Source organism: Cornus florida, unplaced genomic scaffold (genome assembly GCF_030987335.1).
Source record: "Cornus florida cultivar Cherokee Brave unplaced genomic scaffold, ASM3098733v1 CherokeeBrave_3.0.0_Hap2_Chr06, whole genome shotgun sequence".
NCBI lineage: Eukaryota > Viridiplantae > Streptophyta > Magnoliopsida > Cornales > Cornaceae > Cornus > Cornus florida.
The window spans coordinates 90,991-106,798 of NW_026775576.1; the positions used below are offsets into that span (position 1 = coordinate 90,991).

The 15,808-nt window shown below is 39.2% G+C and overlaps 1 protein-coding gene across 3 annotated transcripts in view; it reads right to left on the minus strand.

The window, feature by feature from the left end:
• LOC132311042 (uncharacterized) overlaps positions 1–15,355 on the minus strand; it is an 84,073-nt gene extending 68,718 nt beyond the window's left edge. For all 3 annotated transcript variants that reach the window (XR_009482799.1, XM_059808732.1, XM_059808731.1), the window contains exons 1-4: positions 15,075–15,355; positions 14,799–14,939; positions 14,563–14,654; positions 136–232 (exon numbers count right to left, since the gene is read on the minus strand). Coding sequence is in view for 2 of the 3 variants with exons in the window: in XM_059808732.1 (XP_059664715.1) it covers positions 136–232; positions 14,563–14,654; positions 14,799–14,939; positions 15,075–15,185 (441 nt within the window). In the remaining variant the exon portion in view is untranslated. The remainder of the gene's footprint in view (positions 1–135; positions 233–14,562; positions 14,655–14,798; positions 14,940–15,074) is intronic.
• Between the last annotated feature and the right edge of the window lie 453 nt (positions 15,356–15,808).

Consider the following 15,808-nt stretch of genomic DNA (forward strand, 5'->3'; position numbering starts at 1 on the left):
TGAATCACAATACATAGTTATACACTCGAGTTTTCTCTGCAATTTTTGTTTTTTTTTTCCTGAAATCTGACGTCATCCAGACCATATGTTCCTGTATTGATATTATCAAAAAGCAATTCAAATATCAGAATGTACCTGAGGGAGTAGGGTAGGAAAAGAAGTCAGAAGTTTTTTCTTGTTCACATTCAGAAAATCAAGGGTTGCTTCAGCAACAACAGGGTCTGCAAACTCGCTGCAATCGACAATAGAAATAAATTGGTGTGTAGTGACTATTAATTTCATATTAAAATATAATAAATTTAAGAGAATGGATATCAGTAAAAAAATATATGCAGGATAAACAATCACCAAAGGAAAGACAGACACAATATAAAATATAACATTGTCATCAAATATATTGCTTGTCAATGTATGCTCTAAAATGACTTAAATAACGTGCCTATAAAATCAAATAGAGAATATTAAATAAACTTTGGGTTCATTTTGCAAAAAACATTCCAACAGACATTTCATTAGTGGTAACAGTTTACACCTACACCAAATCAAGCGGTAAATCACCCTTTGGGAGGTGGTGAAGACTGAGGTGATGGGAACAATCAGATCTTTCTTTGTGCATGGTTCTTTTGAGAGGAGTCTCAACGCTTCCTTTATCACCCTTGTTCCCAAAAAGGATGGAGCAATTGAGGCAAAGGACTTTAGACCCATTAGACTTGTGGGGCTGTGTACAAGATTATTGCAAAAATATTGGCCGCTCATCTGAGGAGAGTTCTTGATGGGGTAATCTCGGATTCACATAATGCTTTTGTTGATGGGCGCCAAATACTGGATTCAGTCTTGATTGCCAGCGAGTGCATTGAGCCAGGGCAAGAAGTGGTAGTCTGGGGGTTGTGTGCAAATTGGATATCGAAAAGGTATATGATTGTGTTTGCTGGGATTTCTTGATGTATTTGATGGAGAAAATAGGCTTTGGTCAAAAGTGGAGGGCATTGATCTATTTCTGTATTTTGATTGCATGGTTCTCTGTTATAGTGAATGGATCCCCAGCAGGCTTTTTCGCTAGCTCTCGAGGCTTAAGGCAGGGGGACCCTCTTTCCCCCTTCTTGTTTATCATCGTTATGGAGGCTTTTAGCCGTTTGATGGGGAGGGCGGAAGAGTTAGGTTTTATTCAGGGATTCTCACTAGGTAGAGCACCCAATCAGTCAGTCATCTCCCACCTACTGTTTGCAGATGATACCATTGTGTTTTGTGATGCTAGTCTTGTTCAGCTGAGGTATTTAAGATGTGTGTCGACTTGTTTTCAAGTTGTCTCTGGTTTGAAGATGAATATTGGAAAAAGTGAGATTGTCCCAGTTGGGGAGTGGAGGGGATCCAAGCCTTGGCTGATATTCTGGGTTGTGGTGTTGGTTGCCAAATCTCCAACTTGGGACTCCCTTTGGGAGCCTCATCAAGAAGAGGTTTCTGTCTGGGATCCGATTGTTGAGCGGTTTGAGAGGAGGCTTGTAGGTTGGAAGAAGCAATACTTGTCGAACGAGGGGAGGGTTACTCTTTTGAAAAGCACACTTGCAAACCTTCTGACCTAATCTATGTCGCTTTTTCCGATGCCTATGACAGTTGTTCGAAGACTCGAAGATATTCAGAGGAAGTTTTTATGGGGTGGTCTAGGAGATGAGTTCAAGTACCATTTGATTAACTGGGAGAGAGTGTGTTCCCCTATCAAAAAAGGGGGTTTGGGTATTCGAAGGCTGGATGTGTTTAATAAGGCCCTGTTAAGCAAGTGGTTGTGAGGATTTAGGGAAGAGAGGTCCAAGCTTTGGAGGCGCGTTATTGCTTGCCATTAAGGGGAGGGAGATGGAGGGTGGCAATCTAGGTAGGTTAGACCCCAGCACGTATGGGTTCTTGGAAACTTGTTCGTAGAGGTTGGGATGAGTTTTCCAAATGCATTCGTTTCAAGGTTCGAAGTGGAAGAAATGTCAGGTTTTGGGAGGACATATGCTGTGGTGACTTGACCTTGGCTCATAGGTTTTCTCAACCTTTTCGGTTTGCTGTGAATAGAGATGTTGTGGTTGCCGACTATTATCGCCTTGAAACTAGGAGGGTGACTTGGGATGTGCAGTTATGTAGGTAGTTCCACAATTGGGAGCATTTTTTTTTTTTTTTTTTTTTTTTTTTGATAAGTAAAGGTATATAAACAAACACGCTCAGAGGGGAGCGAACCCTTACAAAACAAAAACAAAAACGCAAACGCATCAATACAACGATAAGTTGTCAACAAAATCCAAAAAACAATCTACAGATGGGCAGTTTTTCCCATTAACCCAAGAATAAAGAGAATGCAAAATATTCGCCTTGATAACCCACACCGACAATTCCTGTCCTTCGAAAGATCTTCTATTCCTCTCATGCCACAACCCCCACCAAATACAAAGAGGTGCAACCCTCCACACCTTCCTAACCCGACCATCTACTCTATTCCCTCTCCAAGCTTCTAACATATCCCTCGTATTACTTGACACTACCTATTCCACCCCAAATACATTCAGCATCAGACTCCAAACATCCTCTATCACTTTACAATGCAACAAGAGATGATTAACCGATTCACCGGCTTTCTTGCACATACAGCACCAACTAACTGTTACTTGGCGTCTTTTTATGAGATTATCCAAAGAATGCTGCCAATCGCCGCTGTCCACGTGAAAAAAGTCACCTTTTTTGGAGCTGAACTGCTCATCGAACTCGTAAGACTTTTATAAAACAGCCTCACCCTAAACACCCCTCTAGAATCCCCCCTTCCACACCATCTTATCCCTTCCTTCCCCCTCCACCACATGACTATAGATTAATCCCATTAATTCGGTAAACTCCAACAACTCCCAATCATTAAAATTTCTGCGAAATCTCACATCCCAAGTAGCTCTCCCATTCTCTAAGTTTACCCCTTTTCGACAAATATTGCTTCTTCCACCCCGAAAACCTCTTTTGAAAACGTTCCACCACTGGAACACAAACAGCAACTCTCCTAGAAGAAACACCCAATGGTAACCCCAAATAAGAAATAGGAAAAACCTCCACTCCACAACCCAAAATAGCTGCCAACTCATGAATATGTCCCACATCCCCTACTGGAACAATCACACTCTTTCCAATATTAATCTTCAATCCCGAAACCACTTGAAAACAGGCCAAAACACACCTCAAGTGTCTCACTTGATTCACACTAGCATCACAAAACACAATAGTGTCATCAACAAACAGCAAGTGAGATGTACACATCTGATTTGGCGCCAACCCACTGTAAAACCTTGAATAAATCCCAGAACCTCTGCCCTTTTCATGAGTCTACTAAAAGCTTCCATTACAATAATGAAAAGAAACGGTGACAATGAATCCCCTTGACGTAAACCTCTCGAACTTGCAAAAAAAACCTGCTGGCGACCCGTTTACTAAGATAGAAAACTGAGCAGTCGAAATACATTGATGAATCCACCCCCTCCATTTTGTGCCAAACCCCATCCTCTCCAACACATACGATAGGAACGCCCAATTCACATGATCATATGCTTTTTCTATGTCCAATTTACATACAATCCCCAGTTCACCACTCCTAATTCTAGCATCAATACATTCACTAGCAATAAGCACCGAGTCGAGAATTAACGCATTTTGAGACTCTGAAATGACCCCATCCATCACCTTCCTTAACTTGTTAGCCAGAATCTTCGCAATTATCTTATAAACCGCCTATGTTACCTGGACTCGCCGTTTTCGGCGAAAGTGTCTGTGTCGACACAACACGACACAGACACGGGATATGTGTCGGACTCTCCATCTTCTCTGTCGGACATGGCTGCTCAGTCTTCATCTGTTTAGGCACCTCAAGGTATGTTTATGGTGGTCTAGTTATGACTGGTTCAAAATAGGGTTTAGAAAGGAAAGGTTGAAGATGACTTGCTATCAGCGCCCCCTCTTTTCTGCGTTGAATCTTCACCGCTTGTACCTTTCTTTGCTTTTCAGTTCTTTTTGTCTGACATGGTACACGTGGGTGGGCTGTAACCCACATAAGTTTGTAATAAATAATGGGTTACGACCTTACAGCTATAACCCACTAACAGTATTTATTACCATTGTTTATTACCCCATATAAGCCGTAACTAATGTGGCCCACTGCTTTAAACTGTTTATTACAAATAATATAATATTATATAAACTTATAATATGTTGGTTACAGTTGTAACCCACCATCGATATATATTATATATACTACTATTACATTTTAAAGGATTTCAAAAAAAAATTTAACCTAGTTACCTAGTTACTTAAACAGTTTTAACTTACAAATTCAATCTCTTTTCAAACTATGGAACAAGAAGAAAGTATAATATGCATTTCAACATTGTGAAAATACTTTGCATGCGGTGTCCAAGTGTCCATGTCTGATTTTTGGATACTTTAAATTCGTGTCCCTGTGTCCGATAATTTGATAGATAGAAGGATCCGACCTCTAGACACGTACCCGTGTCTGACACCCGTACCCGAGTCCGGGTAACATAGTAAACCGCACCCACCAAACTAATGGGTCTGAAATCCTTAGCTTCAACCGCTCCCCCCCTCTTAGGTATAAGAGTAATTAAAATGGCATTCAAACTCTTCTCGAAACACCCTTCCTCGAAAAAAACATGCAACACACCCATCACATCCTCTCTCACCACCTCCCAATTCTTTTGAAAAAATGCAATTGTAAATCCATAAGGCCTGGAGCTTTATCTCCATCACAACTCCTTCAAGCTTCCAACACTTCCTCCTCCCCAAATTACCTCTCCAAATCCCCTCTATCCTCATCATAAATTTTTTCAAACACAATATCATCCATTCCCGGCCTCCAAGAGACAGACTCTGTAAACAACTACTGATAGAATGCCACAAAACCTGTCCAGATCTCCTCTTCAGTTTCAGCCATAACCTCATCAAAACATATCCTCCCCATACTATTCCCTCTTCTATGAGCATTAGCTCGGTGAAAAATCTGAGTATTTCTATCCCCTTCTTTAAGCCACAATGCTCTTGACTTCTGTCTCCACGAAACTTCATCACTACAATCTCTTCGAACTCAACCTTACACTCCTCCCTTCTACTCTTCTCCACCCTTGAAATCCCCTCCACACCTTCCTATCCAACTCTGAAATCTCCAAAATAATCTGATTCTCCCTCCACTCCAACTTACCAAACACCTCCTTATTCCAGACCTTAATGTCGCCCTTCAAGTATCGCAACTTATAAGCCAATATGAAACTTGGTTTGCCCCTAACATCATAAGCTCCCCACCAGTTCGTAACCCTTTCTTTGAAATCATCCACTCGAAGCCACATGTTTTCAAATCTAAAAGGGGTTCTCCCTCTCCTAATCCCTCCACAATCAAGCAAAATAGGTGTATGATCATAAATTGCCCGTACACACGCCACTTGAGCCACATCCGGGAATTTCTCCTCCATCTCCACTGAAATCATAAATCTGTCCAGCCTAGAAAAAGAAGGAAAATCCCTCCCACTTGACCATGTAAAAACGCCTCCCACCATGGGAAGGTCCAACAACCTGGTAGCATCCACATACTCAAAAAAATCAGCCATTGCTCCATCCCACACACCCTCAGAAGATCTCTCGCTCGTGTTAAGGACAACGTTAAAATCACCCTCAACACACCACGGCACCCCCCATCTGCTTCTAATTGTACCCAGTTCTGCCCACAACACCCTACGCTCCACATCACCTACAGGCTCATAGACACCCGAAAAACACCACTTCGAACCATCTTCTTCAAACTCAAACAGTAATGATAAGGAATGCCTCCCTTTCCAAACATCAGTCTTCAACACCCATCTCCTATCCCAAAGAACAGCAATTCCCCCAACAGTCCCCTCCGCATCAATAACCTCCCTGTCCACAAATCTGCCCCCCTACAAACTTTTCATAACCTTAGCCTCCTCCACTGCCAATTTAGTCTCCTGCAGACATCCCACATGAACCTTCCATTTCCGAATCAGAGCCTTCACCACCTTCCTCTCTCTCGGGTCATTCAGTCCCCGGACATTCCAAGACACTATATTGAGCTTCATTAACAACCAATAATTCTTCCACTCCCCCTCCTTCCGCCACTCCTCTTCACTCTCCCTGCTCCACTCCTTCCCTCATAATTCACTTCAGAAAACAGACCTTTCAGCTCCCTCACCCCTTTCAAAACATTCACACTCTTATCCTTCTTCCTCACACTTTCATTCTCCACTACTTGAAACAAGTCAATCACTTGTAAATCTTCCTCTTTCCAAGTCAACCCCAACAACTTACTTTCCTCTTCAATACCCTTCATAAACCAATTATCATCAACATCATCTAACTCCGAGTGTCTCTGACCATCCCTAATCATTGCCAAGGGAGTGTGTATTCCCACCATACTCTCTCCACCCTCAACCCCGGTGTTCCATAACTGAACCGAATTCTCCACAGCAGCCTCATTAATATCCAACTCATCTTGTCCACTGTCTATGCCAGACTCTGTACGCACATAATCAGTACCTACATCATCAAGCACCGTAACACTGTACCCCATTCTTGTAAAGTCATTCCTCTGTTCAAATGCTTTTGCCAGCATCATAATCAAACCCCTCTTCCTCTGAATGAAACACCCCCCCATCCTCCTTAACTGAACTTACTGGACCACTCCCTTTACCTTCCACTTCAGGTATCGTTGCAAGTCTCTGCCCCCAGTGCCTATCCCCTTCCCTCCCTCTCACCCACTATCCCCACCACCCCAGAAAAAGGAGTAGAAGAAGAAGAAGCAAGTGTAGAGGGAGAAGAATTCAACTCAGAGAACATACCTGAGCCACCACCTCCGGCAACAACCCATTTCTGCTTTTGAATTCTCAACCACTTTTTGCCTATCATCCGGCTACGAACTTAGAATTCACGGCGGGAACTTATAGAGGTTATCAACTTCCTAGCCTTCACTTATCAAAAAAATAAACTTCCTAGCCTTCATTTATAGCCAGATGGTGGTTGGAGTGGGCACGGATGGTGCTATTTGGAGAACGAAAGCTCCACTAAAAGTGGTTTTTTTCTCGTGGACTGCTGCATTGGGAAGCATCCTTACTCTTGACAACCTTAGAAAGAGACGTCACATTCTGGTTAACAGGTGTTACATGTGTAAAGAGTCGGGTGAATCTATCAGTCATCTTCTTATTCATTGCTCGGTGGAAAGGGAAGTTTGGTCTATGGTTTTCGTTGTGTTTGGTCTTCCATGGGTTTTCCCAAAATCCACGGTCGACTTGTTAGAGACTTAGAAAGGGTGTACAGTGGAAAGTCGAGTCAGAGATGCTTGGAGGGCCACTCTCCTTTGTATTTGGTGGGGTTTGAGGGAGAGGAGTCTCCCATTTGGGCTCTTAAATACAATATTCTTACTTTATTTTTTTAGTTTAATGGGCGGTGTAGAGAGAGAAAACATTAGAGAGAGAAATTCTGAAGAAGGCTACAATTTACTCTCCTTACTTACCTAATTATACTAAGGCCACAAACTATAAGTAAATTACAAATCGGCCAACATATATATATATATATATATATATATATATATATATATATATATATATATATTCTAACACTCCCCCTCAAGTTGGAGAATATGTATCATATGATCCCAGCTTGGAACAGATAGTCCTTAGCCGATTATGGCCAAGTGCTTTGGTAAACATATCAATAAACTGATCTCCAAACTTCACAAATGGAGTAGAGATGCTCCCACCTAATATTTTTTCTCGAATGAAGTGACAATCAACTTCAATATGCCTGGTCCTCTCATGAAACACAAGATTGGATGCAATGTAAATACCTGCTTGGTTATCACAGAACAACAGAATGGGAGTTTTGACTATCAACCCAAGTTCCTCAAGAAAATGTTGTAGCCATGTCAACTCACTAGAGGTATGTGCCATGGCCCTATACTCAGCTTCAGCACTAGACTGTGCTACCACTGTTTGCTTTTTACTTTTCCATACAACAAGATTCCCTCCTACAAATGTGCAATAGCCTGTAGTAGATCTCCTATGTGAGGCACAACCAGCCCAGTCAGCATCTGTAAAACCTTCCACCTTGAGATATCCATTTGATTTATACAGCAACCCAAAACCTGGAGCTTGTTTAAGGTATCGGATTATTCGAAGAACAGCATTCCAATTTGGCATCCTAGGAGCTTCCATGAACCGACTTACGATACTCACTGCATATGAAATATCAAGCCGAGTGATAGTGAGATCAATTAATTTCCCAACAAGTCATCAATATCTGCCACGATCATTAAATAGATCACCCTCATCAGACAAGAGTTTTGTATTTGGATTCATAGGAGCATTAATCGAACGACTACCTAACAGAGCTGTTTCTTCTAATAAGTCCAACACATATTTTCTTTGAGATAAACTTATACCTTCCTTGGATCTAACAACTTCAATACCCAAGAAATATCTGAGTTCACCCAAGTCTTTAGTTTGGACTCGATTTTGCAGAAACAACTTCAACTTAGCAATGCCTTCAGAATCATTACCTGTGATCACAATATCATCTACATATACCGCAAGAAAAATGAAACTAGCTTTGGTGTGCAGGTGAAATACCGAATGATCCGTCTAACATTTATTAAGACCAAATGCTAATGCTGCCTCGGAGAATTTTCCAAACCAAGCCCTTGGAGATTGTTTCAATCCATACAGGCCTTCCTAAGGTGACAAACAACATGACGATACTCCCTTGAGCAACAAACCCAGGTGGTTGCTCCATATACACTTTTTCAGCTAAGTCACCATGTAAGAAGGCATTTTTCACATCTAATTAAAACAATGGCCAATTACAATTGGCAGCAATGGAAATAAGGACTCGGATAGAAAAAATCTTTGCAAAAGGGGAAAAGGTCTCGTTATAATCAACACCATAGGTCTGGGTGTACCCCTTTACAACAAAACGAGCCTTCAAACGCTCAATAGACCCATTATGACGATATTTGACAGTGTAGACCCACTTACAACCAACCAGTTTGGAACCAGGAGGTAAGGGAACAAGATCCCATGTCCCATTACGATGAAGGGCGTCCATTTCATCTACCATTGCTATGTGCCAATCTGAATTAGAAAGAGCATCCTGCAAAGTCTTGAGAACAGAAGTAGTAGACAACTTGGATAAAAGACAGGATAAAGAGGGTGAAACATGATTATATAAGACGAAGTTAGAAATGGGATGTGCAGTAACACAAGAGCCAGTACCTTTACGCAAGGCAATAGGAAGATCATCAACAAGAGGAGGAACCTCAAAAGAAGTAGACAATTGGTGGGATGCTTCCCGTGGTCTTCGACTATACACTTGAACTAACTCTAGTGTGACAGAATCAGTTAAAGTAGACACAACAGGCAATGGAAGTAACAAACCGATATTTAAAGACGAACCATGTGAAGAGAAGTAAGGAGTGTCCTCAAAAAAGATGACATCAATACACACAAAAGCACTACGAGTGCTAGGATCCCAACATTTAAAACCTTTTTAAGTTCGACAGTAACCAATAAAGACACATTTAATGACACGAGGAGACAATTTACCAGCGCCAAGATGTAATACATGAGCAAAACACACAACCAAAAACACGAGGCTTCAATGCAAATAACGAACGAGTAGGAAAAACAATAGAAAAAGGGCTCTTCCAGTTAAGAACAGAAGATGGCATGCCATTAATTAAATAGCAAGCAGTTAAAACGGCATTTCCCCATAATGCATTGGGAAGATGCATATGAATCATTAAGGTTCGAGCTAGTTCAATTAAATGCCTATTTTTCCGTTCTGCTGCGCCATTTTGTTGAGTATAAGAACAAGAAGTTTGGTGCAAAATACCACGAGTGTCGCGAAATTGAGAAATAGCACCTTTGACATATTCCATGGCATTATCAGATTGTAAAGTTCATATAACACATCCAAACTGGACCTCAATTTCTTTAAAAAATAATTGAAATATGGAAAAAAGTTCAGAACGATCTTTTATTAAAAAGATCGAAGTCATCCTTGAATAGTCATCAACAAAGGTAACAAAATATGAAAACCCTAAGTGACTGACATGACGAGCGGGACCCCAAATGTCCGCATGCACCAATTCAAATAAAGAAGACCGACGATTACCAATATGGGGAGGAAAAGACACTCTATGGTGCTTGCCCAATTGACACGACTCACAGTCTAAATTAGGCACCGACTCAAGAAAAGGTAAAGCAGACTTCAAGTACCTCAAAGAGGGATGACCTAACCGATAATGCCATTGCCGTACAGAAACCTGTGAATGGAAAGCCACACCACTAGTAGACGATTCACAATCCAAGTAATAGAGGCCATTTTTTCTAATGCCACCACCAATTGTCTTCTTCGTTTTGAGGTCCTGAAAGACACAAAATGAAGGATAAAAGGTCACAGAGCAATTGAATGCTTGAGTCAGTTTACTCACAGATAGTAAATTAAAAGGAAATTGTGGAACCAATTGCACAGAAGATAACGAAATGGAAGTACTTAGTCTAACTGTGCCCTGACCAAGAATGGGACGAGTTCTACCACTTGCCAAAGTAACAAAAGATGTGGAACTTGACTTGTAGAAATTAGAAAATGGAGATTCATTACCCGTTAGATGGGTAGATGCCCCAGAGTCAAGAACCCAAGGTGAAGACGAGGATTGCAAATCCAAAAAACATGCATTATTACCTGACCGGGCAAATGTAACAACACGATCAATAGATTTTTGTTGTGCCTGATTGACCAAGGTATTAAACTCAGCGCGGGATAGTGTGACAGTACTAGAACATTCTGACATTGTAGGAGAATATTGAAGACAGCAGAACTAGAAAGAAAATAAAACAAGGTGCTGTTGCTGTTTTGAAGCCAAATGAGGCTGTTTTTTTTTTCTCTCTGGAAAAAAAACCAACCAAATGAGACTCTTTTTTTTCAGAGAATAGAGGAGCTGCCTTCCTCACGATCTATTGTCAATCTACCACTAGAATTTCACTGCCCACTATGCAAAGAAGACAGGTGCACAACAAACTGTTATAGAGAGAACGAGTAGAAATACCAAATACTAGTGAAATTTAAATCCAAAGATTTTTGTTTTCAGCTCAAATGATCTTCTATTGATTCCAACAAAACAAATTTCAATTCAACATACTTGCAGATGCAACAAATGTGCAACAAATGTCTAGAGATCCAACAAAATTTGCAGATCCAAAAGAGGTTTGTCGGATACAGACTGCAGCAGAATGCCAATCAAGTCGGGTCTGACAAACGGGTCACTGAACCGAGTTGGATCTGAACCCGGTCACTGCAAAACTAGTTTGATTAAAACTAGGTTGAGACACCCATGCCCCTATAACCAAACAGGCCCCTTCTTCTTCACAATCCCTCAACAGAGGGCAAGCTGTGGCACCGACAAAGCACAACAATGAAAACTGAGGAGGCAACGGCTACAATGGATAGAAGGTAAGTCGCAATCGCAACTCAGCCGACAAAGCATAGAGACCAAACAATCAACACAAAAAAAACTCTGCAACTTCCGACGACAGCGAACAGATAGGTCGCCGGTGGCCGTCAATCAGCTACACAGCAACATTGATCTCTGCCAACTTCTCAGCAACAGTAAATAGCAGGTCGTCGATAAAAAAACTCCGTTAGAATAAGCTATGAAACCTGTGGCGACAGCGAAGGACAGGTTCGAAAAATGAAACCTCTACAACTCTCTCTGCTACAACAAAAAAAAATGAAACCTCTGCAATCTCTAGGCAAGCGCAAGTCACACAACCTCTACAAACGATTATACTGCAACGGTAATAATTGGATCGGCCGCTTTGATACCATGTAGAGAGAGAAAACATTAGAGATAGAGAGAATGTCTGAAGGAGGCTACAATCTATTCTCATTACTTTAACCCTAAACAAAATAGGGGTTGTATACAAATATAAGAAAGGCCTAATTATACTAAGGCCACAAACTATAAGTAAATTACAAATCCGCCCAACATATATATATATATATATATATATATATATATATATATTCTAACAGGAGGGACTGTAGTTCTATGTATTGTCCTTCGGATTTGGTTGATAGCTTAAAGCTATAGGGCCATCCTGAATGGCTTTTGTTTTCTTTGGGAGCGCGTGTCAAATGCTTACCCAAAAAAAAAAAAAAAGGGAGTCGTGTCAAATTCCTATCATATCAGTATCAAGTTTCCCATAAACTGAACCATTATCATTGTAGTTGGTGAACTTGATTTTGAGGAAGCATGCATCATGCTTTACTCCCAAAATTGGTTCACAAGAGATGTCCCTACCTTGATAGTGACCCTATCAACCCAAGCTTCAATCAGGTTCAATCCCTTCTTCTCGATGAGTTGTAGAACTACTGATTGGAGATAAGGTTTCGAGGAGAACACGGTAAAGAAGTCGCAAGGCTCAATCACATATCTAGGACGCAAGTAAATGAGACCAAAGTAGACCTAACTTGGCCTAGATTTTGATCTTGTTGTTGGCTCAAAATACATTTTTAAACTTGTTTCTCAAAGTTGGGAGTTTTAAATTGAAATTTTCAGAAAAGTTTTCAAAATAAATTTTTATTAAAAAAATGGATTGTGTTTATCAATAGGTCAATTGATTGAAGGCTCACCAAAAAGCCTCCACTGACACGTGGATCGGAAGAAGTTTTTCCCTGTCGAATTTTTTAATTGAACTCTAGTAAGCCTCAACCGAAGGCTCGATCCATAAGGTGTGACACGTGGATTGGAAGAAATTTTTCCCTGACGAATTTTTTTATGAACTCTAGTAAGCCTGAACCGAAGGCTCGATCCATAAGGTGTCAATCAATGTCTCGATCAATCAAACCCTGCAAAATTTTATTTTTGGAAAATCTCTTAGATTTGATTTCTAAAAGGATTTAACTTACTATATTACATGGATCTCCTATATTAACTATAAATTCAAGTTATAGTCAGTCTCGGGTATCCATCCAAGCCTTTGAGAATTCTAGAGAGAATCTTTATTTTTCAGAGAGAAAATTCCTTATTCCTCAATCCTAAGGTTTCCCTTAGAAACAATCATATGTGATTGAGTGATCAACTACAAAGAGATCTTCAGACAAATAAGAAAGAGTAATTCACCCAATAATAGCGTAGACTGGAAAGAATTAACAACCATGGAGAAGCCAATTATGTGAGGAGCAAAGTTTGTTAATGGAGCAGACTAAGGGCTTGAAGACTCGATTGGAGAATTTTGCTACGGTCTGTGTCAAGAGGTAACTAGGGGTTTTAGAATATGAGAACTCCTAACCTAATTCTAACTTTTTTCTCATACAGTGTGCTCATGGATAGACTAGAACTGTGGTTTTACACTATTTAGGGGTTTTTAATGTAAAAATCTTGTATCTCTGCTCTTACTATTTACTTTTTATGATTGTGTTGATGCCAATGATTTATGAAATCAAACTAATTAACTATAATTCAAATCACAGTAATAAGTATTTTAAGTCAGTTGAAAATGCAAATTAATCCATAAGATCTATTCACCTTCCTAAAGATCTAATGCATTGTAGCTACAATGACGTATCAAAGCCTCATGCCACGGTCCTTAGATTTCTTACCGCTTTGTTTCTTCATCTTATTATCTATTTATACTTTGCTATTGATAACGACAGAGTAGCTAAAAGAGGGGCATTGCTATTAAATGTTTTAGAGGCCACTTATACAATCCTGGAGTGATTGAGTGACTGAGTGAGAGAGAGAGAGAGAGAATATGATGATAAAAAATAAAAATAAAAGTAAAAATAAAGAAAGAAAGAAAAGAAAGTTGAGAATATAGTAATAAACAAAAAAACAATGACAAGGAAGTGAACCAACTGATGGATATCAATTGACCTCTTGTACCGTATATTCTTGAACAACAAAACCAAAAACATTTATAGTTAGGAATCCTACAAGTAGAGATGAGAAAAACAAATTAATTATGTGAAACAAGTTACATAGAGGCCTATCTAAGTACCACAAACACTTGTTCTTAATAGCCATATTTCTTCTTGATTGCCAGACATGTACATATTGTCATATATAGAATTTCAAAATATAAGCTTTATATGTGCATTGCCACAACTTATTTGTGTTTGTTTCAAGTTTTATAAGAGTGAATCACACTATTGTGTTCATACTGTGCAAGAACATGTCCGATGCCAAGTTCGCGCAATGCAGAATATCATCAAAGACCACAAAACATTTCTTGAATTAGATGCTTCTTCATCCAATATCATAGTATGAACTGCATTAAAATGATTCACTTGTTCATTTTATGTGGTTTTATGGGTTTAAATTTCATGGATTTTTTTTTTAAGCTTACACACCCACAATATATCAATATTGTCCCTAACATGGCTCAAACACTCAATGTTCCCCTTTAGGAAGGAGAGATCATACCATCTGGGCTAATGCCCATTGGTAAAAAAATGGCTTAGCTATATCTTTACCGGCTCAGGCATGAACGGAAAAAAGTCCTCAGACTAGGATCAGCATCGTGTAGAACCACCTCCCCGAAATCAAGGAAAAATTGAAGAATTGCCTGAGCAACGATAAACAATATAAACTATAAGCAATAGGCCTACATATTCTTAATTAAGCTAAATTAATTCTAATTATACTTATTGGAGTATACAACAAGAAATATGGATAATGAAGATCAAAGAAATGTAAAACAACACTACACCAGTGATAGAAGGCCGTTAGAGGACCGAGATTGAGCAATTGCAGCCACGGAGCGTTGAAAAATCTTGCTGAGCTGCGGATAAACCCTAGCTATCAAATCCTCAGATTTCTCAGCTTTGCACAATTCAGAAAGCTTTTTCACCTGATTATATAGAAACATAAATAAATATTGTATATAGAACAGTGCAATCAAACAAATCACGGAACAAAAATGTATTTATATATATACATATACACACGTATATAGAGAGAGAGTGTGTGTTTTAGAGAAACTTACTGAGGTAAGGAGAGATGGATCGGAAGCAGGATCGTTGGCGAAATTGGAGTCTCTGGCACTAGAGGATAAGGATCGGAGATGAAAGTCCCACTCTCTGTCTCGATCAACCATTTCCTAGTGAGTAATCTCAAAAGGTTGCCTACTCTACTCTCTCTCTCTCCAGCTATGAAATCACAAGTGCTCTTCTGGTCTCTCAGCTACAAATAAAGTTTCAGAAGTGGCTAACCAACCCTTTCAGAGGCAACGGGTCCTTACTACAGAGGCTTTCAATATGAGATGAGGACAACTAGGCTCAAAAATTTCAGAGAGTATGACGGAAAATATTTTTTCCCCGAAAATATTTTTTTATTTTTATTTTTTAAGTTGAGATAAATTAGGAGTTGTCTAAGATAATTTGTCAAAAATTTAAGAATAAATTATTTTTATTAATTTTTCATATTTTATTTTTATAAAATAATTTGTGGAGAATTAATGAATAAATTATTTTTATTAATTTTTTATATTTTATTTTTATAAAATGATTTGTGGAGAATTAATGAATAAATTATTTTTTTATTTTTTTTATTTTTTTCATAAATATTTTACCATAACTAAAAATCAAAAAGTAAAAATAAAAATATTTTAAAAATATTTTACATTTAAACAAATGGAACTTGTACTAATTGCGTAAAACTTTCTTAATAAACTCCTTTTATTTATATTTATATTTTTATTATTTTTAAATATAAAACCCA